The sequence below is a fragment of the Colobus angolensis genome, unplaced genomic scaffold (assembly GCF_000951035.1).
Source record: "Colobus angolensis palliatus isolate OR3802 unplaced genomic scaffold, Cang.pa_1.0 Scaffold171, whole genome shotgun sequence".
NCBI lineage: Eukaryota > Metazoa > Chordata > Mammalia > Primates > Cercopithecidae > Colobus > Colobus angolensis.
The window spans coordinates 40,895-42,799 of NW_012114833.1; the positions used below are offsets into that span (position 1 = coordinate 40,895).

The 1,905-nt window shown below is 43.1% G+C and overlaps 1 protein-coding gene across 1 annotated transcript in view; it reads right to left on the bottom strand.

Annotated features, from left to right (window-relative positions):
- The window catches only part of SLC5A1 (solute carrier family 5 (sodium/glucose cotransporter), member 1), a gene marked incomplete at its 3' end in the record, with an annotated part of 60,279 nt that overhangs the window by 32,121 nt on the left and 26,253 nt on the right, over window positions 1-1,905 (bottom strand). The window contains exon 3 of the mRNA XM_011938347.1: window positions 314-418. Coding sequence (XP_011793737.1) covers window positions 314-418 — 105 coding nt within the window. The remainder of the gene's footprint in view (window positions 1-313; window positions 419-1,905) is intronic.

Consider the following 1,905-nt stretch of genomic DNA (forward strand, 5'->3'; position numbering starts at 1 on the left):
AATAATAATAATAATGGAAATCTGGTGGTAAGCATTTCCAAATCTCAAACAGGACTAGAAGGGCCTTGGCTTTTTAACATGAAGGGAAAACAGAAAAAATACTATTGCTGTCATACCAGTGGTTTTCTCATGCTACTCTGGTGGAAGGCGAGTAGGGCCCTGAGGCTCCTGAAGCCATGCCCTCCTCTGTCTGCACCCTGGGTTGACCCTGAAGGGTTCCCTAACACCTTCAGCTCCTCTGAGCATAGATTGAACTGGTTGACTGCTAAGACTCCTTCCAGCCCCAGTGCACCATGGCTGCGGTGTTACTCACATTCCATTCAAAGCCTCCAGTGGCGATGCCTGAAGCTGCTCCGGTCCCGGCCAGCCCCACAAAGTGGCCACTTCCAATGTTACTAGCGAAGAGGGAGGCTCCAATCTGGAAATGCAAAAGAAAGTCAGGTGAGGGCTCTGTGCTCCACCAGATCACTCACAGTGAGTCAAAGAGAGAAGAGACATGTCAGTCAAGAGAAGGACAAGAAAGAGCAGAGGCAGGCTGGGAGCACAACTGTTCTGGAATCATCAGGGACAGCTGGTTCAGAAGGCAGATGTGGAAACTTAGAAAATAGTAAAGATGAAAAGGAGAGGATTGGGGAAGGAGCAGTGGGATGTATCCCAAAACCAGATCGTCTGTGAGTCTTTTATGGGCCCTGTGTCCAGTCCTGAAGAAGATATGGAAAGTCCCACAGCCACCAGGCCTCCCTAAAAATCTCCTTCAAGGCTGTGTGCCTAGGACATGAGTCCTTGATCTCCATATTCCCCAGTATGCCTGGTGGCTTAGGGTCTTGCCCAATACAGGCTCTCAGTAAACACTGAGAATTTTCTTGAAAGAAATCATTTCAAAGGAAGCCTCTGGACCTTAGTCACCTGGTCAAATAAGGAGCGGCGTGGAGCTGATGATTTGCAAGTGATTCCTAGCTGTTAAATTATGTGACTCCATGAACTCCCAAGTAACAGATGATATTAATAATAATAATAATTCTCTATATCATGTAGTATTGATATTTTTTACAAAGGTTCTAGGGACCACATGGACACATGCACAAAACACTGCATTTTTCAAGGATATGCACATGTCTAAATACAGATTATAGAAGACAGATTGGAAGCACATATATCAAATACCCAAGAGTGGAAGACCAGAAGTGGAAAGGAGAATAGGACTGTGAGTGGGAGACAAAAAAAGAAAATATCAGGTAAAGCAAGAGAGGGATCTTGCACTAACCAATCATAATACTGTATCAGCAACTCAATTGCATTTGAGGTCAAAAAGAACTCCAGAAAGTTCTAAAGTCCTTCTGCATCCAAGAGAAGAAGGTACAGCAGCATTTGATAAGAATCAAACAAGTGTAATTATCCCCATTCTCGCTAAGCAGATGGGGAGAGGCTTGTAGTTATTTATCTAATGTCCCAAAGATGGTCCAAACCTGGAACAAAACACTTATTTCCCAAAAGACAGATTACACCAAGAAACTGTTTTAACTATACCAGCCCCTATTACCAGTATAAGGCAGCTGGTGCTTAGTGCCAAATATTAAGTCAGGGGAGAGAGAGATTTCTGAAGGCCTAGCCAGAAGAAGTTCTCAGAATGACAATAAGGAGACAGTGGTTGGTGTAGGTGCATAAGTACATTTGCTCAATAAATATTAACTTAGCATCTACTGCACGTGTCAAGCACTAATAACAGCAGTGAATAACACAGACAAAATCCCTGCTCTCAAGAAGCTTATATTCAAATGCTGTAAATATAAATAAATAAACGACAAAAACAGTGATCAGAGAGTGGTAAGTGCTATGAAGAGAATAGAGGGTGTGACAGAGTGATTAGATTGAAGAGTCTGAGAAGGTCACTCTATGGACTTTCTC